The following is a 23,816-nucleotide window of genomic DNA, read 5'->3' as shown; positions in this document are numbered from 1 at the left end:
TCCCAGTACCAAATAATGTACAGTATACCAACCAAAAGCAGCACTGTGATCCTAGTGGTTTAGTGCATAGGTTTGATTATAATAATACTGTAATACCAACCAAAAGAGTATTATCCTAATATTAAATACTGCATATCAATCATGGTACAGTGGTACCACGAGTTTCCAATAGCTCCCAACTCTACCAATTATGTAAGTGTATTTTTGTAAGTGCTTTTGTAACTGTATTTTTAGGGGTCTGAAACGGACTAATCTAATTTACATTATTCATTATGGGAACAAATTTGTTCGGTATCGGCACTTGAACAGCCTCCTGGAAAGAATTAAGTTCGTTTCTCGAGGTACCACTGTACCAAATACCCCAATCAGAAGAGTACTATCATTGCAGAATATGATTAACACCTCAGATTATTTAAATACAAGGACAGTAAAACATGCCAAACATTAAATTAATATATATTATTAAAAAATCTAGATTTCATATGGGATCATATACAGACTAAGTTAAAAAAATAGCATTATCAAATCAGTCATCACAGCATTTTTAAATACATTACAGGTATTTGGCCTATATTTGATATTACAGTGTTAGCTGTTAATGAATTTTATGATTAGAGGTACAATATTTTCAAATACTGTTATTTTTTTTAACACTCCAGCTGTCTCCCACCAAGGTAGGATGACCCAACAGAGAAGAAAGTACTTTTACTATCAATCACTATCTTTCCAGAAGCATGCTGACATTACAGATGATCCTCCAAACCACAATAAAATACTGTATCTTAAGAAAATATGTATACTGTATTACAGTATAATGTTACTTCATATACTATTAGTGACTTAATATAAATTTTAAGGAAAATATTTTTCTATATAATAATACTTTATGACCCATTCAAGTTTGGTGCACTTTGTGACTACAATAATTTTCTACATTATACTATTTGTGGAGAGTGTCCCCCCTCAAAGGAGGTTCCTTGATACTAGTGAGGGGGCTCTTGATCTAGGGAATTGGATCTGTGTTCCGGTTCCCTGAACTGTGCCTGAATGCCTTCCACCCCTCCCCCCTTCCCCCATGGGTGCTGTATATCCCTACAGGTTTAGTGCTCCCTTATATTAATAATAATAATAATTGTGGAGAGTGCTAAACAAACAACGGTCATTCAGTGCTACACAGTGGAGATACGAGAGGAAGAGGAAGAAGACACAAGGGAAGGACACAGGCAGAGTTGCCACTGTATAACATTGAATATTTCAACTGACTTCCTGTAGTAATTACACTAGTCCTCTAGTATTGTTACAACTAATGATGGAGCCTTCTTTATGAACAGGAAAAAGTTTTATTATAAGGTATGGATGAAGAATAACAAAATTATCATGTACACTGCAACTTTTTCATAAAACTCATTTTTTTTTTTGTATACTCTGTATATGTGGTTTCTTGAAAAAGTGATAAAACATTCAGCTTAGACATTTAACGTTTCATCTGTATTTTCAACAAATCAATATGGACACTTATTATAATACTGTACAAACTTGTCCTCATTTTATTATATTAATTTTCTTCAACTATTCCCAATTTCTGACTGTTTCCTGTAAACCTGCGAAAATTATTTTCTTGTTATGTTAGAGTAAGTTATGTAAACGTGTAAAGAATACTTACAGTATATTAACCACATATGAGCAAATTAAAAAAGACACTTGTATCACTTGTGGCATGAGAACAGGATAAATAATATCACTATTTTAAAACACATTAATCTAATGTGAAAACTGATATATAGTATTTGAAATAAAATTTTAATAAACAGGGCATATGTCTAAGTATAATACTGTACTGTGCAGTTATACTAAACCAGCCTATCCTCAAGGATAAGTGTCCTCTCTAGTATGCAAAACAAACCAAAAAAAAAATTTTTTACTAAATTTTCTTAATGTGTAAACCAATAAGCAGAACTCAATCAAATCTGCTAAATGTGTACCTGCCTGTTTTTCAAATGTACCATAATGGTACAGGTTGGCCATCACTAATCCGGCAATCAGCAATCCAGTTCCATCAGTAATCTGGCACTAAGTCAGCTAACATACTTTCAGATTTCAGGGGTCACCACACCAACCTGCCACTACTGTTTGGTGGTGCTACTTGCTGCACAAGTCATTCCAATTTCTTTTTCTCCATTTATTGTTATAACCTGCTCACTTTCAGCCCTAGCCATAGTTCCAATGAATAATAGAAATGCTTCTCATTGTGTAAAGCACATACACCATACATTGTCCATAAAAGATTAAGGGGCTTTGAAGCCACTGTCGTCACCATGAGCTCAGTTCACTCAGATAAGCTGTGACTGGTAAATTTGGGCCTACATATGAGAGAATAGGTCTGTGTGGCAAGTGTGCACTATATAAAAAAATCTTGCAGCATGCAATGCATAATGAGAAAAAACTGCGACCGTGCTTATGGTGTAAACCCGACTTTGCAGTGTATTTTCACATGGTTTGTATGGTTGTATTCTCGTTTTTTGGTCTCATCTGATAGAATGGAAAATATATTACAGAAATAGATATAATTTTGATTGGTTTCACGCTGGAAAGTACCTTAAAATTGGGCTCAAAGTAGTGGAAATGTTTGATTTTTGCTGATGTTCAAGAATAAACAAATGATGTCACCATCCAATATGTGTCCAACTGGCCGGTCTAATACACAGTCATGAATGAGTTGACATTATTTATAGAATTATTATAATAATGCAGTAGTCTGCATAACAGTAAATCTTCTATTTTTTGTATGAATAAAAATTCAAAATAGAAAGCAAGCATAATATAAGAGGGGCCTGGAGATGTGACAAATGAACAGAGAAAATGTTATTTTAATGCTAGGAATACACATTTGCACTGTTTATTCTGGATCCTATTTCGGAACTGGCATCTTTTGAAATTTGTGTGAAATTGGCCAAATTACCGATTTCTAACCACTTTATTGGGTAGTTGAAATAGGTGAATGGGTGGTTTCTTGTACTCAGTCGACAGAATAGAAGGAATACTAGCGAAATAGCTATGAGTTTGGTAGACTGGAACAATGGAATGGGACAAAAATAGAGCATAAAGTGGATGAAATCACCGATGTGTAAATATCACCATTAAGTGTATTCTGCCCTAACCACTCTGTAATCCAGCAAAATCATTAATCTGGCACTCTACAGGTCCCGATGATGCCGGATTAACGATGGCCGACCTATACAATGGTTATTTATCTTTACATGATAAGTTGCCAGGTGCGAGCCATTTGGTGAATGACTCAAATTTGAATTATACAGGATTATAAATAACTGGTTATAGTGAAGAAGACAGCTGCATTCTAAGCAAACTTGAAAGACAGCTTCATCCCAGGGTGCCTCTTACTGTTCCCTCTCGTCTTTGCTGTAAATAAATAAATACAAGACTAATTCTCACTTGTGAAAATATTTTTAAATTACATGAATTATATAGTATATGCACACACATGTACATGGGTGTCTTTGTAAACTCTTTTTCATCAATACTGGCAAGCCTCATAATGTGTGATAAGCAAAGATGCAATGGATTTGCACTGACCTGATCCAGCTCTTTCTTGGTGAGATCCTCAATGCAGCGAATGTCCTCCATGGTCAAACCATACCATTCATCCATCCAGCAGAACACTTGTCTGTCCATACACAAAGATATTAGGATACCATTAACAATCAGACTTGATGTGGATACAAGTGTGTCCTCATCCAAACATTCTTACACAAACACAAGATTTCCAATAGCTCAAGAATATGCATAACGAGTAAATAACACAGGCAGACTCCATACATGAATTCAAATGGTACAATGAATGGTAGACAAAATTACTTGGGGTGGCCCGGTGGCCTGGTGGCTAAAGCTCCCGCTTCACACACGGAGGGCCCGGGTTCGATTCCCGGCGGGTGGAAACATTTCGACACGTTTCCTTACACCTGTTGTCCTGTTCACCTAGCAGCAAATAGGTACCTGGGTGTTAGTCGACTGGTATGGGTCGCATCCTGGGGGACAAGATTAAGGACCCCAATGGAAATAAGTTGGACAGTCCTCGATGACGCACTGACTTTCTTGGGTTATCCTGGGTGGCTAACCCTCCGGGGTTAAAAATCCGAACGAAATCTCATCTTATCTTACCTTATCTTACCCCTGATTGGAACAGACAGGGTTGCTTCCCAGTGGTAGACAGACCAAATGGAATTCAAGAAGAGGTACAATATTAAGGGCTTTACAAAATTTGTAAAGAGCTCCGCTTTTTACAAAAAAAATAGGTAATAACGAACAGGTAGTAATCACAGGATACAAGGCATGAGATGCTGATGTGATGGCATAAAAGACATATGCAGAGCAAACTTATATTATGACAACATTTTGCTTTCTGTGAAGACTTAATAAAGGTTTAAGTACTGTAGAACGTAACACTCATAATAAAGGCTTGTTTTGTATTTGTCTTTTTATTCCATCCAATAATCACAGCCTGAGTGAGTAAACAGGAGAGACATGAATGGATAGATCACTTGGCAGACAAAGACAGACACACTCCTTCAAAAAACAGCTCCTTGCCTATGGAAATTGGTGATGATGCGGCGCTCAAAGTCCTGGATATAACGCTCTACCCGTGCCTGTATACCAAACCACCTGAATTCACATGAAACCAGCTTGTAGCATGTCATCACTGGCTCACTCTGTGGGTATATACGTACAGGACATAAGTGTTTGTTGCCTACAGAGGAAATAGGGTTGTCAAGAGAATAAAAATTAGAGACAGGATTCAACTAATTAGGTATCCTCAAAGGGGGCCCTTTAATACCTGATTTTCTTTGTTTCCTTTCTTCTTCCTCTAACTTTTTGTTTTTATTTTGCTCACAACTTGAGGCCTCATCCAGTCACCAAAATTTCAACCTTTGTGTATAGTCACTGGAGCCAAATTCCTGGAACAACTGTCATGTACAAGTGCAGTATAACCAAAGTTGTTGAACCCATTCCCAGCTCTGGAATGGCTAAGAGAGCCTCCAAAACCCTCAGTGGCATAGTTTCAACCATTCAAAAAAAAAAAAAAAAGAATGGTGGCTCCTAATGTGACAGCAGCAGTGAATAAAATTCAAATATGTAGATGCAGATTCGACCATTTTATGTGTAAGAATAGTTTGAAATTTTTATTCCCCTTTACATCATGTTAAATATGTAAATTCCAATTTACCTCTTCTGAATGTCTTCAACATTTAATGGCTGATGCATCCTATGGCCAACATAGTTCCCATTAAGTTTTGTTTGCATACAGGCAAATTGGTCAATGCAAAAATAGCTAAAAAATTTGAATTGCTGGGATTGCACCATAGCTGGAGAAAACTCATCCGGTCGGTTTAAAATTTTCACCGCTGGTGTGGTTTCCTGAGCACAAGGTTCATGCTGCTATTAGGTGGCATAAGTCCCAGTGTGCCAATTTTATTGAATAAATAGTGAAATTCATTTATATTCAATAACTAAAGAATGCCTCTTATGATCAGCTTCAAAATATTAATGATGATGTATTCTGTAATAAGAACGATGTGTACTCCATAAAGTTTAGTACAAGTTGGTGTAACTTTGAAATTTGACTGAATTTGTTAAAAAAACGTGGAACTGTTGCCATCAGATCAATTATCAAAGAATGCTTTTTCTGAAGTGCTTCAAACTTTCACTGTTAGTGGGCTTTGAAAAGAAAAGTTGGCATTCACTTCGAGTGTAAATTTCAATTAGCAATTTTATTATGTGTTTCCCATGCAATAACTAATGAATACCTCTTCTGATCTTCCTCAAACCCTAAACACTGGTGTATCTTAGGCAAAAGTAATTTTGTATTGATGTTTAGCACTGAATGTGAATACAGTATCCTCTTTAAAGATGGCACTATCTGTTAAGTAATACCATACTCTTGTTTATATTTGGTATGGATTCATCACATCATACTGTTCAGTTATATGTTACATATATGTAGTATGTATAGCATTTAATGCATGTATACTGCATAGCAACTTCACCAATCATAATTTATGAATATGGTATATCCTTACCTTTTTCAGAAAACCAACCTTTCAAGATGCCTTGAACTAGAGCTACCCCCTCTCCTTTCTTGTACCAAATCTGATAACCCTTCACCTTTACTATAATTCAGATGCTGTATTACACTTCCCCATAAATATAATAATTGTAATTTATTAGTAGGTTAATTATCTGTGGGTTGCCATAGCCAAAAAAGTTCTTTTCTTATACTACACACTGAGTGCAGTTATTCTATGATAGTTCATTCAAAAGCCCTGCTCTATCTAAGGTATACACTAGCACCCCATAAGCTGTGACTTGCAACAGTTGACTAACATCTAAGTACAGTATCTATTTATTGCTAGATGAGCAGGGATAGCAAGCATAAAAAGATTTGTTCTACTGAGCTATAGGTCACTGTATACTGAGACTGATGTATACATAAACTGACCTATCCAGGACTCACCACTGACCTGCAGCCACCAGTATGGATCTCGAAGAGGTCCTCGACCAGTCTTCTTAGAGATGTATTTGGTGGGGTCCTCATCAGGGTGGTAGTCAGCAGCAGAGACAGGATCGTTGGCAATGTCTACCATCACCACCTCTACCTCCCGCCACTTGCTCCTCATTAGCCCATGTATCTATTAGACATGAAAGGTAAACAAGAAAGCATAAACGTAGATGGTTTCCTTGTTACAAGCATATGTATAATGAAGGGAGATAGTTTGTTGCATTGGAGGGAGTTATCTTTCTAAATAGAAACAAGAAAATGAGAAAATTAATATAAGAAAATGTGAGAATACTTTATAAGCTATTTCCATTATTTACATGAAATGTAAAATAAGGCAAGAAAGTGCACAGTAAGTGCTCATTAAGGTTACAAGGAAGAGACCCCTCAAGGAAGGTTCCTTGATGCTGGTGAGGGGCTCTTGATCTAGGGAACTGGATCTGTGCTCCAGTTCCCTGAGTTAAACCTGAATACCTTCCATCCCTCCCCCAAGCACTGTATAATCCTATGGGTTTAGTGCTTCCCCCTTGATTATAATAATAATAACAAGGAAGAGAACAATGGTGAAATGCAAAAGAAATATTAAAATACATACATGATGTACAATGATAAAATGTAAAAGCAGTACTGTTCTCATCACATACTGTACTGCATACACTATAGATCATGCAAAGTAAAAATATTTAATATGAATAAAATATTTTTACAATGGATTCATAAAAAAAAAACTGTTTGGTCTATATATTGCACTTTGCTGTGATTGACAGATTTGGAAAAGTGGGAGTTGGATAATGAAGAATGGAAAGTGTTGATGTATAGCATTTTTCAGAAATATTAATTTTATTTTAAATTTATTAATTTTACAGGTTTGCTCTCTGCTGCTACAACACTAAATGAAAATATATATAAATGCTTTAGTTCCACATCACACAAATTTTTATTATGTGGAAAGCCTCTGGTTATGTAGGGCATTTCAGGCAAGCTTAAATCTAACATAAATCACGATGAGATGTACTTCTCTCAAATTACGTATATACTATGCTGATAGTTTGCTTTAATCCCCATTTTAGGGATTAAAATACTCCTGTCTGATGGTGTAAACATTACTGCAGCCTCTGTGATCCCTAATGAAGTCAAGAGGCTTTAAACCCCATTAACCAACCAATCACCACTGATACAGCTAACAGTCAGTTTCATAAATTGAAGTGGTCCTACTTAATTCCACTAGTAGAAAGCCACCTTAGTATTATTAATTGTGCTGTATAATCCTATGGGTTTAGCACTTCCCCCTTGATTATAACAATAACAATAAGTATTATTAACTTGGTCAGGCATTGTAAGCTACATAGACACTATAGACTGTAGTGGCTGGGACTTTAATGTCAAGAAATATAGTACATATTAGAGATTGATTATGAGCTGCCCCTGTAGGATTACTATGCCTGAAGACCTGTACAGGCACTGCATGACCACATAAATATAATATTAAATGAAGACCTGTATGATCCCCAAGTCTCCTTGTTTGGAAATTGAACTTACTCTAGAGTAGCAGCTCGTCAACAGGCAATACACGTTTTTGACCAGGGTCAAGAAGACATAGGAGAGTATGCATCCTGTTGGTCCTGTGGCTGTTACTAACACCTCTAAAGTTCACCCCTCAAGGGAGGTTCCTTGATGCTGGTGAGGGGCTCTTGATCTAGGGAATTGGATCTGTGCTTCAGTTTCCTGAATTGAGCCTGAATACCTTCCATCCCCCCCCCACCCACATGCGCTGTATAACCCTACGGGTTTAGTGCTTCCCTGTGATTATAATAATAATAATAATAATAATAATAATAATCTAACGTTCACCAAACACCTACACTCAAAGGTGGAACTTTATGACAACATTTCGGTCCAACCTGGACTACTGTCAAGTCAACTTCATGAGAATAGTAGTAGTAGTAGTAGTAGTAGTATGAGCCAGTAGATCTAGTGCCCTCTGTTCTTTTGCTCTTACTCTCCACCAACACTACCACTACTTACTACTACTACTTCTATTACTACTACTACTCCTCTCAAGGCAGGTTTCTTAATGCTGGTGAGAGGCTCTTGATCTAGGGAATTGGAATTGCCAATAAACCCCTGGCTGCCTTCAAGAGAGAGCTGGACAGATACCTAAAGTCAGTGCCGGATCAGCCGGGCTGTGGCTCGTACGTCGGACTGCGTGCGGCCAGCAGTAACAGCCTAGTTGATCAGGCCCTGATCCATCGGGAGGCCTGGTCGTGGACCGGGCCGCGGGGGCGTTGATCCCCGGAATAACCTCCAGGTAACCTCCAGGTAACCTCCAATTCCCTGAATTAAACCTGAAAGCCTTCCATCTTATCCACACAGATGCTGTATAATCCTTGCAGGTTTAGCGCTCCCCCATGATATTACTACATTATTATTGCAACTACTATTGCTACTGCTACCACTTTCTTCCTTCGTGACTCACGAAATCGTAATGACACGATTGCAAACTGGTCCAGTGGCTAACGCGACGGTCTGGAGTTTTGAGACTCTGATCCCGGGTTCTATCCCCACCCTTGGTATGATTTCTTCCTTCGTCCCCTACCGTACTGTCTTCTGGCATTATCTGTTTTAATAATAATAATGATCTTTATTTCTACAAGTACATGCACAAGGTATACAGGCCTAGTGTGTTTATACCATTTTAATGTTTATACAGGCCTAGCTGACATCAGTGACATACTACTATATAGAAAGTCCCTAGTTATGCAGATCATTCGGGCAAATTAGGTCAATTTTGTCCCCAGGATGCGTCCTACACCAGTCAACTAACACTAACTTATTTACGAAGGTGAACAAGGAAACATGTCCTAATGTTCCCACTCGTACCGGGGATCGAACCACGGACCTCAGTGCGTGAGCTGAGTGCGCTAATAATCGAGCTATAGTTCCATTTGTGATTTGCTATGGTCCAGGACTGACCAAAATGTCATTGTTTCATAAATGTGGGGTTTTTGGTGAACTGCTCTAGCTACGGCATTGTAATTTTATATTCTTCACCTCCAAAGTTTTTAGCATAATAGAACGATTTTGACTCTTCATCCCCGCACCTCCAGAGGCTCTCAAGACCCCTGGAAAGACAAAATAATTATATTTTGTTATGCGTACTTACGTCTTTCCTAGGACCAGGCCTGTGAGATGCTCACCCCTTCAAGGTTTGTAACAGTTAACCTTATTCATGTTGCATCACCACATATACCACCTCCATCCTGAGCGACATTCACTCATGACGATAATTTTTATAGGGGTGGACCGGTAAGCCAGCGGAAGGCCTCGGTCAGATGACCAAAAGCTCCAACGGCGGGTCACCATCTAAGACCCGCGTCAGGAAACACTCATCCTGTTTCCTGATGAATCTTACTTAACCAATCCTGCACATAAGTAAATGTCAGGTAAAGTGATAAGTGTGATGCTGAAGAGTGAATGTTGTATGATTAAATCAGGCAGATGAGTGTTAGATGAATAAATAATGCAAATGTGTTAGTCGCTGAATGTGGCAAAATACCTATGAGAGGCTCTTCATCCGAAGAACTGGAGCTGCCCTCCTTTACGATCAAATCCGATTGTCTCCCACTGGAAGGCAAAGCTTTGTACGATCTCTATGGGTTTATCGCTCTCCCATGAAATAAATAAATGCCCTTCCTCGGATCAAACCTAATTACCTTGCATTGCCCAAGCATTCTGTGATCCTTATGGGTTTAGCGCTTCCCCTTTCATAAAATCATAATATAGTAACAGCAACAATAATTCATTACTTGTAATGACATAAAAACAAATATATAAATAATTTCTTAGGATTGAAAATGTGCAAGACACAACTTAAGCACCTGAGTCACGACTTACATTCTCTGTATTTCCTCTATCTGCTGCATGCACCGTCTCTACACTGATTAGGAAGTCATCCTTCATGTAGGGGTTCTGAAAAGTACCACAAGTCTTTTAACTATCACCAAAAGGGAGAAAGTCAGTGTAACCTTGAAATATGTCACCGACTTAATTTTTAGGACGACACTCATATAGGCCCATATAGGCAACTATATTTTACCAGAAAATTAAAAAAAAAAATTTAACCTACACATCCTGTGTGTGTGTGTGTGTGTGTGTGTGTACTCACCTATTTGTGGTTGCAGGGGTCGAGTCCTAGCTCCTGGCCCCGTGTGTGTGTGTGTGTGTGTGTGTGTGTGTGTGTTAGTTAGTTACCATTCTGTCCTAGGCACATGTCGATTAGACACTTGGCCTGTTGTATATAAGTGTGTGAGTGCGTGCGTGCGTGTGTGTGCGTGCGTGCGTGCGTGCGTGCGTGCGTGCGTGTGTGTGTGTGTGTGTGTGTGTGTGTGTGTGTGTGTGTGTGTGTGTGTGTGTGTGTGTGTGTACTCACCTAATTGTACTCACCTAATTGTGGTTGCAGGGGTCGAGACTCAGCTCCTGGCCCCGCCTCTTCACTGATCGCTACTGGATCGTGTGTGTGTGTGTGTGTGTGTACTCACCTAATTGTACTCACCTAATTGTGGTTGCAGGGGTCGAGACTCAGCTCCTGGCCCCGCCTCTTCACTGATCGCTACTGGATCATCTCTCTCTCTGCTTCCTGAGCTTTGTCATACCTCTTCTTAAAACTATGTATGGTTCCTGCCTCCACTACTTCACTTGCTAGGCTATTCCACTTGCTGACAACTCTATGACTGAAGAAATACTTCCTAACGTCCCTGTGACTCGTCTGAGTCTTCAGCTTCCAGTTGTGACCCCTTGTCCCTGTGTCCTCTCTCTGGAACATCCTATCTCTGTCCACCTTGTCTATTCCCCGCAGTATCTTGTATGCCGTTATCATGTCTCCCCTGACCCTTCTGTCCTCCAGTGTCGTCAGTCCGATTTCCCTTAACCTTTCCTCGTACGACATTCCCTTGAGCTCTGGGACTAGCCTTGTTGCAAACCTTTGTACTTTCTCTAACTTCTTGACGTGCTTGACCAGGTGTGGGTTCCAGACTGGTGCTGCATACTCCAGTATGGGCCTAACATACACAGTGTACAGTGTCTTGAACGATTCCTTATTAAGGTACCGGAACGCTATTCTCAGGTTTGCCAGGCGCCCGTATGCTGCAGCGGTTATTTGGTTGATGTGTGCCTCCGGTGATGTGCTCGGTGTTATGGTCACCCCAAGGTCTTTCTCCCTGAGTGAGGTCTGTAGTCTTTGTCCACCTAGCCTATACTCTGTCTGCGGTCTTCTTTGCCCCTCCCCAATCTTCATGACTTTGCATTTGGCTGGATTGAATTCGAGAAGCCAGTTACAGACCGGGCCGCGGGGGCGTTGACCCCCGAAACTCTCTCCAGGTAAACTGGACCACATGTCCAGCCTCTCCAGGTCTCTTTGCAGTCCTGCCTCATCCTCGTCCGATTTAATTCTTCTCATCAACTTCACGTCATCTGCGAACAGGGACACTTCAGAGTCTATTCCTTCCATCATGTCGTTCACATATATCAAAAATAGCACTGGTCCTAGAACTGACCCCTGTGGGACCCCGCTCGTAACAGGCGCCCACTGTGATACCTCTTCACGTACCATGACTCGTTGCTGCCTCCCTGTCAGGTATTCCCTTATCCATTGCAGTGCCCTTCCTTTTACGTGTGCCTGATCCTCCAGCTTCTGCACTAATCTCTTGTGGGGAACTGTGTCAAAGGCCTTCCTGCAGTCTAGGAAAACGCAATCTACCCAACCCTCTCTCTCGTGTCTTACTTCTGTTACCTTGTCATAAAACTCCAGGAGGTTTGTGATACAAGATTTGCCTTCCTTGAACCCATGCTGGTTTTCATTTATTATCTTGTTCTTTCCAGGTGTTCGACCACTCTCCTCCTGATAATCTTCTCCATGACTTTGCACACAATACATGTCAGAGACACAGGTCTGTAGTTTAGTGCCTCGTTTCTGTTTCCTTTCTTAAATATGGGGACTACATTAGCTGTCTTCCATTTCTCAGGTAGTTGCCCAGTTTCAAGGGATGTGTTGAAGATTGTGGTTAGAGGCACACACAGCATCTCTGCTCCTTCTCTAAGGACCCATGGGGAGATGTTGTCCGGTCCCATCGCCTTTGAGGTGTCAAGGTCACTTAAGAGCTTCTTCACCTCCTCCTCAGTTGTTCGTATGTCATCCAACACTTGTTGGTATATTCCCTCTTGATGTTCCCTTCTGTTCTGTCTTCCCACAGCCCTTCCTGTCTCTACTGTAAAAACTTCCTTAAATCTCCTGTTCAGCTCCTCACATACCTCCTGATCATTTCTTGTGAGTTCTCCACCTTCTGTCCTTAATCTGATCACCTGGTCTTTGACTGTTGTCTTCCTCCTGATGTGGCTATACAACAGTTTCGGGTCAGTCTTGATTCTCGATGCTATGTCACTTTCATACTGTCGCTGGGCCTCCCTCCTTACCTGTGCGTACTCATTCCTGGCTCTGCGACTGATCTCCCTATTTTCGTGTGTTCTCTGCCTTCTGTACTTTTTCCATTCTCTATTGCACTTTGTTTTTGCCTCCTTACACCGTCGGGTGAACCAGGGGCTTGTTCTGGTCTTCCCGTTGTTACTGTTGCCCTTGGGAATGAACCTTTCCACTGCCTCCTTGCATTTTGTTGCTACATATTCCATCATTTCATTTACTGGCTTTCCTGCCAGTTCTCTGTCCCACTGAACCTCCCGCAGGAAGTTCTTCAACCCTATGTAGTCCCCTCTTTTATAGTCAGGTTTTTCCCATTCTACTCCTGTTATTCTCTCCACTTGCAGCTCTACTATGTATTCAAAGCACAGAACCACGTGGTCGCTAGCTCCTAGGGGACTCTCATACTTGATGTCCTCAATGTCTGAGCTGCCCAGGGTGAACACAAGGTCCAATCTTGCTGGTTCATCCTCCCCTCTCACTCTGGTAGTGTCCTTAACATGTTGGTGCATGAGGTTTTCCAGCACCACGTCCAACATCCTGGCTCTCCATGTTTCGGGACCCCCATGTGGCTCCAGGTTTTCCCAGTCAATCTCCCTGTGGTTGAAATCCCCCATAACCAACAACTTTGCTCTGCTGGAGTGAGCTCTTCTTGCCACCTCAGCAAGTGTGTCCACCATTGCTCTGTTGCTCTCTTCATATTCCTCTCTTGGCCTCCTGCAGTTCTGTGGTGGATTATACATCACTGCAATGACCACTTTGTGTTCCCCCGACTGAAGTGTACCTGCTATGTAGTCTCTTTCTCCCGTCTCATCTATTCCTTCCATTTTCTCGAATTTCCATCTGTGTGTGTGTGTGTGTGTGTGTGTGTGTGTGTGTGTGTGTGTGTGTGTGTGTGTGTGTGTGTGTGTGTGTGTGTGTGTGTGTGTGTGTGCGCGCGCGTGCGTGTGCGTGTGCGCGCGAGCATGCGCGCGAGCATGCGCGCGTGCATATACTCACCTATTTGTGGTTGCAGGGGTCGAGTCACAGTTCCTAACCCCCACCTCTTCCCTGTATGTATGTGTGTGTGTGTGCGTATATACTCCGAGTTGTGTTTGTCAAAGGGTGTCAAGACTAAGCTCATGGCTCTGCCTCTTAGACAACCGATTTCTAGCCTCTTGGGCCTTGTCGTACCTCTTTATCTAATATTTCGTGTCCTTTCACGTCCTTGTATGTGGTTATGGTGCTACTTGTCCTATCAGCCTGCGTGGGCACCTTTACTGTGTTTAATCTTTACCTGTGACTCATATTTAGTAACTGGTAACCCTTTCGTAGCTCGTCTTCGGATCTTTTCTAACTTAACCACGTACTTACTAAGGTGTGCACACTACAACACAACTGCATATTCCAATTTTAACTTAATGTATGTTGTAAACAGCTTAGTTAGCATGTCTTCATCCATATATTTAAAAGCCATTTTATAATTTGCCAGTGTAGCATTTGAGTGTCTCAATTTTATTTGTGATCTTCCGGTGGCATTTTGTTTGTTAACAATAACCCCTACGTTCCATTCTGATAATTGGAGAGGGTTTCGGGAATCAACGCCCCTGCGGCCCGGTCTGTGATCAGGCCTCGTGGTGGATCAAAGCCTGATCAACCAGGCTGTTACTGTTAGTCGCACGCAAACCGACACACGAACCGCAGCCCGGCTGGTCAGGTACTGACATTAGGTTTGGGTGGCCCGGTGGCCTGGTGGCTAAAGCTCTCGCTTCACACGCGGAGGGCCCGGGTTCGATTCCCGGCGGGTGGAAAAATTTCGACACGTTTCCTTACACCTGTTGTCCTGTTCACCTAGCAGCAAATAGGTACCTGGGTGTTAGTCGACTGGTGTGGGTCGCATCCTGGGGGACAAGATTAAGGACCCCAATGGAAATAAGTTAGACAGTCCTCGATGACGCACTGACTTTCTTGGGTTATCCTGGGTGGCTAACCCTCCGGGGTTAAAAATCCGAACGAAATCTTATCTTATCTGTCCAGCGCCTTGAAGACAGCTAGGGGTCTATTGGTAATTTCCCTTATATATGCTGGGAGGCAGTTGAAGTCTTGGGCCCCTGAAACTTATCGTATTGTCTCTTAGTGTACTCGTGGCGTCCCTGCTTTCCATTAGGGGAATGTTGCATCTCCTGCCCAGTCTTTTGCTTTCGTACGGAGTGATTTTCGCGTGCAAATTTGTGACTAGTCCCTCTAGGATTTTCCAAGTGTATATTATCATGTATCTTCTCGCCTGTGTTCCAGGGAATACAAATCAAGGGACTTCAACCATTCCCAGTAATTTAAGTGATATATCATTTAAGTTATTTATCGTACTTGTATGTGCCATGAAATTTCTCTGTACATTCTCCAGGTCTGATAATTTCAATACTTCATCAATCAGTCTTTATTCACGTGGCCTCATTTCATTTTCTCCCGTGTCCATTATACAGTAACTATTTATATTAAATTCCATCAACCATCTGTCACTCCATTTGATCAATTTATCTAAGTCATCCTGTAGAGATTTAAAGTAATTTTTATTATTTATTTTTGCCTAATATTTTTGCATCATCTGCAAACACATTCATATATTTTTTATTCCTTCTGGTAAATAATTTATATGAAGTTAAAAACATTTTTGGGACAAGAACAAATACCTGAGGCACCCCACGTGATATTCTTCATATTTCACCCATACATTTTTCGTTTCATAACTGTTCGCATTTTCCATCCATCTAAATAGTTTACCGTTTGTTTCTCCTATATTCCGAAGTTCTAAATTAATCTCCCATGTGTGTGTGTGGGTGTACAAGGTGGGGTAAGTATACTCACACAATAGAGAGTCTTGCTATAGGGGTAGGCGTTCCAGGACTTTTCATGGACCTCAAGAGCTCCCTCGGGAGCTAGAAGACGAATAAAGGACGGTACCTTGCTGCAACACACCATATATACTATACTGTATATAAATCTAATGAAGTAGTATAAGAAAAGAAAATAAGCTATAGTAACACACAATACAGGATCCACCAGGTTGTTACTTCACATGTTACAACTGCACTCACCCTTTCTACATATATTCACTTATCTATGAACATTATCCCACTACAAGCCATTCGAGAGGGATGTTAATGCAGATAAAGAGTTCTCGATTCAAGGAATTGCAGCTACCCTCGGATAACACTGACCATTAGCCCAGCCATCTCTATTTTATTGCATGCAAAAGGAATATTACCTGTTGCAACAAAAGTTTTTAATACAGTGAAATCTCGGTTTTGAACATTTAAAACTAAAAGAAGAAGCAAACACAGATAATCACATGAAAACTATACTAGTTTCTTAAAAAAAAATGGTAAATTAGTACCTACACAGCTCAAAACTAATTTGACCCTAGAAAAAAAAGTACCAACTCTGAAAGTTCAGTCACTGCAGAAATTCTCAACTTCTTTTTTTAATTTTTTCCCTATAACCTGCGTTAATATGTGCAACAATTAGGGATCTTTATAAGAAATTATTTTTTTTTTTCAGTGCAGTCGGTAGTCTTTACCAGTAACAAACCAACCTATAGCCTCTTACCTCTCTCAGTGACGGTGCCTTGATGACGGTGAAGGGTTCTTGATCCAATGAACTGGACCAATTTTCCCCTTGAGCCGAACCTGAATTCCTTACATTTCCCCGGCGCTGACCCCCTACGGGTTTAGCACCTCCCCCTGATTAAAATAAAAACACATCCCGTTTCGCGAGGAAAAAAAAAAACACCCGAGTAAATTTAATTTAAAATTAAATAGGCAAGTGTGCGAATAAAAACAGTGACTTACTGCTTGAGGTGGAATATCTTGTAGGTATATTGGCCGCTGATGTACCGTCCTGCCATCAGTGGGTAGTCTGTGAAGTGCTCGTTGGTGATCACTTCTATACCCTCACCACCACCTGTCTCCCTCTTGCTCGCCTCTGCCACTGCCCACAGCTGGGCCAGGTGGTACTGCAACACACCAACAAGCACTACAGGTGGTACTACAGCACATCATGCAATATAGTTCGTACTGCAACATGCACTACATGAGGTACTGCTGCAACACATTAATTTACATTACAGCTGGCTCACGTGGTATTACAAGCTACAACATATTAATATATAATACAATTGACCTATTGTTAGGTAAGACACAATACCTAACAACCTGTCGGTATTTTATACCATTTTAATGTTCACAGTTGACCTAGTTGGTACTATATTAGCGTATAATATAGGTGGCCAAGAGGATATCGCAGTATTAATACATTGAGCCCAGATGGCACCTCAACATCAATACATCTAGCCCCGGTGGTATTGCAACATTAAGACATTAGCCCAGGTGGTACTGCATCATCATTACTTCTAGCCCAGGTGGTACTGCGTCATCATTACTTGTAGCCCAGGTGGTACTGCATCATCATTACTTCTTGCCCAGGTGGTACTGCATCATCAATACATCTAGCTAGATGTATTGCAACATCAATACATCTAGCCCAGGTTGTACAGCATCATCAATACCTTAGCCAAGATTGTACAGCATCATCAGTACATCTAACCCAGGTGGTACTGCATCAATACATCTAGTCCAGGTGCTACAGCATCAATACATATAGCCCAGGTGGTACAGCATCAATACATCTAGCCCAGGTTGTACAACATCATCAATACATCTAGCGCAGGTAGTGCTGATGCACAGTACAACAGCAGAGCGTTCAGCTCACGATCGAGAAAGACCAGGTTCAATCTTAGGAGGGAAGAGATGTGTTTTTACAAATCTCGTACACCTGCTGTCTCTGCTCACCTAGCAGTAAATAGGACACGATATATCAGTGAACCAACATAAGTAGTCACTCCACATCACAGCTTGTGCAGTCGTCAAGAGGAGTGAGCCTATAAGCAAACTGCACGAATCGTGAAGAAAAATAGGCACTTGGGAAAGTATTCGTCGGCTGCTGTGGGTCGCATCCTGAGGACTCAAGGAATTAACACTGTTTGGGTTTCTTGGGGCTTTCTGGGTCATTAGCCTTCTAGGGTTAATAAGTCATATAGAGCTATATGACACCTTAGGATTTCAGCGCTTCCAGTGAATATTCATCTACTGCTACTACTACTACTATTAATAATAATAATTCGAATATTTTTCCTCTTCTGCACATTGCACGTACATTTTTAACAAGTCAGCTGCCATTTGAAAGGATATGTTAGGTCATTCGTTCTTCAGTAGCTATGAATTAACTTTATTAGTTATTACTGGAAAGAACCAAACTTTATTAGTTATCACTGGGAAGCGCCAAACCCGAACTGGAGTATTGGGTTTTGGTAAGAGAATGATTTGATTAATAGCCCCAATTCGTAGTTTCATGCTAAAGTCAGCAGGCAACGAGATCTTTTGTAATGAGCGAAGAACTGTAAGTGATGCAGTCAAGAGGTTGAATGTAAAACCGGTGGTTTCAACATGGAGAAGTGCTGAAATGGTCGGTACACTTTTTCAATAACACAAGAGGAAAACTATCCAAGGATAAACTAAAAACGTGTGCGGTTCCCAAGGAGAAAGAGAGAGAGAGCACTTGAACCTAATCCTTGTGGCAATCTTTAGTTCCCGAAACCTCTTTGAAGAAGATAGGGCCTTAACGCTGGTAACTGGCTCTTAATCCAAGGAATTGGAGCTAATCTCACCTTCCTCAAGTCAAACTTTATTACCTCCTATTCTCAAGGCGCCATATGAATGACACCTATGGATTTCTTTTACTGTGATTATAATAATAATAATAATGACAAAAACTGTTAAAAACACCTACCTCCTCCACTGTGAGTGGTAGGGGCACCCGACTGCAACAAAAAAAAATTATTAATGATCACGTCCGTTAAAAAATATATCAATACTAATCAAATATTATCACACCTACCACTGCTTCTTTTACTAAAAGCAATTTTTTTTTTTTTGCGAACTGGACGAATCGAATATTACTAAACATAAACGTCGGTCATATAAATATTTAAAGGTATATCGGAAAAGGTACCTGAAAGAGGTTAACATTCTTTTTCGCATCCTCCAAGGTTTTCATTGAGAATGTGTCGTCCGATTGGCTTCAAATCTTCGACGCTGGTGCACTGTAACTAGGAAAAAGTTTATGCAACTACTGGCATATCAATTTTATACGGCCCAGTCCCGATTTTGGTTTCTGTGCAATAGCTTGGGAAAAGTTTCAACACTGGTATATCTTAGCGTGTAGTAATATTATGGTATTTTTTCGTAAAATTGAGTATGTCACTTCTGAATGACTTCAATCTTTAATAGCTGACACATGTAATAAATATGATGGTCATCTAAGTTTAGGATGTGTAAGTGAAAATTTACCATTTACTAACACACGTAGATTCAGAGCAATACTTGAAGAATGATTCTCTTGATCGGTTTCAAACCTTCAATGAAATCAATCCAAACTGTTCTTTGAGAACATTTTGGATTGATTTTGGGCTGTGTAAGTTTTAACTTGCCAGTTTGATTAAACTAATGAATTTCTGAGCAGTATTTGAAAAATGGCTCTTCTGATTAATTGGTTTCAAACCCGAGAGGCTGGTGCATCTCAATTAACGAAGCTTTTGTATTTCTCTTGTACTGTATAAGAAATTTTGAAAAATTAAATAATGGGTTTTCATGCGATAATTTGTGAATGCCTTATTCATGGCCTTCAAACCTTCAACACTAATATAGCTTAGAGGAAGCTATGGATTGCTATTGGAATGTCTGGGTGTTATTTTCCAAATTTTAACTTCAGACTTTCGGCTGTCATTGTTTGGTGCCTCATAGGAGGTAAATAAATTCCAGTTTCTTAAAAAACAAAAATATTTTTTAAGAGTGTAGAGTATAGCTGATGAAAGAAAACCGAGAAATATTGAAAACTCGCATTTTTATGGCGTTTCTAAGTTTTGCGTTTAATGAGCAATTAAATATAATTTACGACTATTGTAGAGCTAGTCATGTTTGCAGGCACGATATTATTTTTTTTCTGTAAGGTTTTTTGTTTATAATTTGAGAATGCCGTATCTCAGTGTCTGCAAATATTCAAAGCTGCCAAACTATAACTAGGGAAAAGGTTCATGTAACTACTGGGATAGGCAAGTGACCTTTTGTCAATACAGTATTATAAAAAAAAGGCACAATACCGTGACTGGAACAATACACAAATAACTCGCACGTAGGAGAGAGAAGCTGACGACGACGCTTCGGTCTGACTTGGACCATTATTATAAAGCCGTCCCTTATTTTAGTGGCTTCAAACTTCCAATACTGGTTTATCCAGGTCCTTCACATTTGTTTCTCGCTGTATTGTGTGGTCGAAATTTGTTTTATACTCCGATACAGTTTTTTATTTCCTGGAGTTTTCTATAGCAGAGTAATTAAAATTTGTTTTCATTGAACTTAATATTGTTTTCTGCAGCAAATTTAAAGATTTGGCTGATGTCCGCTTGGAGATTTACAGTCTTCGATGGATGGCTCTGTCATGCAAATTAGTGTCATCCGCAGAGGAGGTCACGGTGCTGTGGCTTACATCTCTGTCTACTATGTCAGATGTGAGGATGAAGTACAGGATGGGATCGAGTACTGTACCTTGTGAAACAGTTTTTCACTGTAGCCGCCTCTAGCTTTACTGTTTACTATTACTCACTTTTCCTGTTAGTCCTTTATTACGCATTTTGTGTGCTATTACACTACGATCGCCCTTGTTTTTCATCCAGAGTATCCAAGACCATGTCATAGTGGTCCAATAGTTGGGAGAGGTAGAAGCTACCTGCTGTAAACCCAAGCTGCCCTGGGTTGTGCAACTAATGGGTATCCAAGTGGATGACGATCTAGCTTCTTAGAACCCTTTCAAAGATTTTTATGATGTGGGACGTTAGGATTAGGCTAAATTAAATTGCGCTTGTTATAATAAGGTTAGGTAAGTTTTCTAAGATTCTTTTGGTGCAAAAATATAATTTTTTACATTAATTCTTTGCAACTGCTTTACTGCCACCTTTATGAGTGGAGCTATGTCTGTTGTTTTTAGTGACTGAGGGATGACCCGAGTGTTCATGCTCCATCTCCATAGAATACTTAAAGGCACGTGAAAGTTTTTTTTTTTTTCAGTTCTCCATGAACACGGAGTTCCACGGGTCTGGGCCTGGAGCAGAGTACATGGGCATGTCATTTATTACTTTTTCAAAGTCTTACGGTGTTAGGATTATATCAAAAATTCTTGAATTAACCAAACTTTGAGTCTCGGTCATAAAAAAATCGACCCTTTGTCAGATTAACGGCTCACTAAATGCTGAGTCACATTGGGAGTTCAGTATCTCACTCTTTCTTTGCTGTCATCTATGTAAGTCTCAGCTCGTTTAAGCAGGGAGTCCAATACTGGATGTGATTTCCCCCCTAGATCTGGCATTAGAAATTAAGTATTGTGGGTTATTGTCAATTTCATTTATGGCTTAAGTTGTTCCTGTGTTGTTTGTTTCCTGTATGATATACTGATTACCTTATTATTATTATTATTATTATATTCATGAGGAGCGCTAAACCCGTTGGGATCAGACATCATTTGGGAAATGGGAAGTAATCATATTTGACTATGTCCAGTTCCCTGGATCAAGATACCATCGCCTCTGAAACTTATGATATGAGGACGATAGGTTAATGTAAATAATTACTTCCATTTCAAATAAGAGAGAGAGATTTTTAGAAAAAATAGAAGTTGGAACAGTTCCAACGAAGATTTACAAAATGGCTACCCGAGTTGAAAAGTATGAGTTTGCTAATAGTGGGAAAAGAGGAGACATGATAACCACATATAAGATCATAAAATTACATGAAAGGGTAGGTAAAGATTTCATCTCACCTGCAGTATTGATAACAAGAGGCCACAGCTGAAAATAGAGGAAAAAGTGGAGCCGAAGTGATAAAAGAATATTTTCTTCGCCGAGTGGATAATTATTGACATGACTTAAAAGAGGAGGCAGTAAGTGTTACAACTGTTAGAAATTTCAAGAATTTATATACCTGGGTCAACGCCCCCGCGGCTCGGTGACGCAAAAAAAAATGAAGACACACCACGAGCATAGCTCGTGTCCAGTAGCTGCAAATGGATGATTACACAGAACTAGATGATCTGAGTGCATACTCATAGAGCTACGTGAGTATACTCAAGAATACAATTTTACGGCCAGATAGGTGTTACTGGGCTTGTTAAATCACTGTAAGTCTTACTATTGTAACTTGCTTACCTATCAGAATGACAAGGCCCATTCCTTGGACCCATTATATGCCTCTATACTCTGACTTACGCCCACATGTTAAACATGAGGTGAATAAATTGAGCAAACTAACTCGTGTAAATCTGTATTAATGATATATAGTTTTAAGCATACAGTTGTACATATAAACGATACGTGAATCTGTGTAGGTTACTGGTTATATTATATTCAACAAGTACAGTAAAGAACAGCCGAAGAGTTGACAATAATCCAGAGTCGCATAATCGAGTTCATCCGCCTAATTCTGCCTCCTTGACAAAAACACACCATCAATGGACACAAATATTTTTATCTTTGTAATTCCATGATAATATACTAGTATATACTTAAGCTTACATTGAACATTTCGTTGCAGGCAAAAGACTTACAATTCCTTAATAAGCATCTTCGCGTGAAGCTCACTGAATACTGAGTTTTAACACACTGACGTGTTGACACTGCTTCCTGCATAACTCTCACACAATCTTATCAAATCTTATCGATGGAGAGAACACAGCACCGTACATTGAGGTCGGGTAGGCTCAACCACACACTGCAGCAGCAGCAGCAGCACTTGGCAAACACCAGCAACTTCACCAGTGAGTCAGACACCACTGACGATGTGAAGCATTTACCTCACATCCACTTTCTCCCCGTCACTACCACCACCACCTCCACCACCCTATCTCCCTCACCAGGACGACCACGTCTTCATCAGGACCACCCCCACCGTATCTCCCTCACCAGGACCACCATCATGTCTGATTCATCAGGACTATCACCACCGTATCTCCCTCACCAGGACCACCACCACCGTATCTCTCACCAGGACCATCACTACCCAATCTCCCACCAGGACTACCATTGTTACAGCTACCACCAAATGTTCCTCACCAGAACTACCACCATTACACCTCCCTCACCAGGACGACTACCACACCCCCTCACCAGGACGACTACCACACCTCCCTCACCAGGAAGACCACTACAACACCCTTATTGGGACCACCAGTACCAAACCTCCTTCCCTGGAACCACCATTACCACACCTCCCTCACTAACACCTTCCTCACTACACCTCTCCTCATTTAGATAGTAAGTTTATTCAGGTATACACAAATACAGTTACATAGATTATCATACATAGCAGCATATGTAGAGAACCAAGGATAACCCAAAAAAGTCTGACAAAGTGAATTATTACAAATCCAATTTTGCTAAATAAATAAAATCTTTCTCTTTTCATATTTATTTCTCCTATCAGTGTATTACATCACTTTTGTGTTAGAGCTAATAATAGGCCATGTGCCTGACGTGTCGGATACATTGTCATGTTCAAGTACAGATATGAAATACTCCCACATACTGTAAATTGCCAAAATACAGTATATACATCATCAGCAATTATTCTATGTGTATTGTCTTCAGTCTTTCCTCCTAACTTATTATTTAGTACTGATAGCTATTATGTAGCTCCTTTG

At 40.2% G+C, this 23,816-nt stretch overlaps 1 protein-coding gene across 5 annotated transcripts; it reads right to left on the bottom strand.

Moving 5' to 3' along the window:
* Window positions 1-440: 440 nt before the first annotated feature.
* Window positions 441-23,380, bottom strand: LOC128697507 (phosphatidylinositol transfer protein beta isoform). Of its 5 annotated transcripts, none has more exons than XM_053789249.2 (10): window positions 22,725-23,380; window positions 19,083-19,179; window positions 18,861-18,891; window positions 16,865-17,028; window positions 15,882-16,017; window positions 10,463-10,537; window positions 6,534-6,701; window positions 4,603-4,724; window positions 3,592-3,682; window positions 441-3,417 (listed from the first exon to the last, which is right to left on the bottom strand). In XM_053789249.2, exons 2-10 carry the CDS (start codon window positions 19,109-19,111, stop codon window positions 3,379-3,381), a joined length of 855 nt encoding a protein of 284 aa, XP_053645224.1. In that variant the 5' UTR covers window positions 19,112-19,179; window positions 22,725-23,380; the 3' UTR covers window positions 441-3,378. The 5 variants fall into 5 exon arrangements, with proteins under 5 accessions (XP_053645224.1, XP_053645243.1, XP_053645233.1 ...); XM_053789268.2 differs by having other exon boundaries at window positions 15,882-15,981; window positions 22,725-23,360; XM_053789258.2 differs by lacking the exon at window positions 19,083-19,179 and having other exon boundaries at window positions 22,725-23,370.
* Window positions 23,381-23,816: the final 436 nt, after the last annotated feature.

The sequence above is a fragment of the Cherax quadricarinatus genome, chromosome 31 (genome assembly GCF_038502225.1).
Source record: "Cherax quadricarinatus isolate ZL_2023a chromosome 31, ASM3850222v1, whole genome shotgun sequence".
Lineage (NCBI taxonomy): Eukaryota > Metazoa > Arthropoda > Malacostraca > Decapoda > Parastacidae > Cherax > Cherax quadricarinatus.
The sequence above is the reverse complement of the archived record's forward strand: the minus strand, read 5'-3'. Positions and strand labels throughout refer to the sequence as shown.